The 267-nt window shown below is 39.7% G+C and overlaps 1 protein-coding gene across 1 annotated transcript in view; it reads right to left on the bottom strand.

Annotated features, from left to right (window-relative positions):
- Positions 1-267, bottom strand: part of LOC119585942 (dipeptidyl peptidase 4-like) — a 99547-nt gene that overhangs the window by 44461 nt on the left and 54819 nt on the right. The window contains exon 6 of the mRNA XM_037934657.1: positions 178-230. Coding sequence (XP_037790585.1) covers positions 178-230 — 53 coding nt within the window. The remainder of the gene's footprint in view (positions 1-177; positions 231-267) is intronic.

The raw sequence follows: 267 nt of genomic DNA, 5'->3' as shown, positions 1-267 counted from the left end.
CACACAGTCATTTTCATTACAGCAATAGAATAAATGGAGAAACTATATGGGTCGTAAAGAATATATTCACAAAGCAGGAAACCAATCAATGGATTGACCAATCAAGTAAATAAGTAACATTTCCTACTGTCAGAAATTACACATTCTCCCCAAACCTTCCCACCAAGAGGTACTTACTGCGATTCGATGACATAGATGTGGTACTTCGCTTTGAACGAATACCGGAACAGCTGCCAATAGGAAAGGGAAGCGTTAGCGAAAAGGGCA

The sequence above is a fragment of the Penaeus monodon genome, chromosome 20, assembly GCF_015228065.2.
Source record: "Penaeus monodon isolate SGIC_2016 chromosome 20, NSTDA_Pmon_1, whole genome shotgun sequence".
NCBI lineage: Eukaryota > Metazoa > Arthropoda > Malacostraca > Decapoda > Penaeidae > Penaeus > Penaeus monodon.
This window is presented reverse-complemented; position numbering and strand designations above follow the sequence as displayed.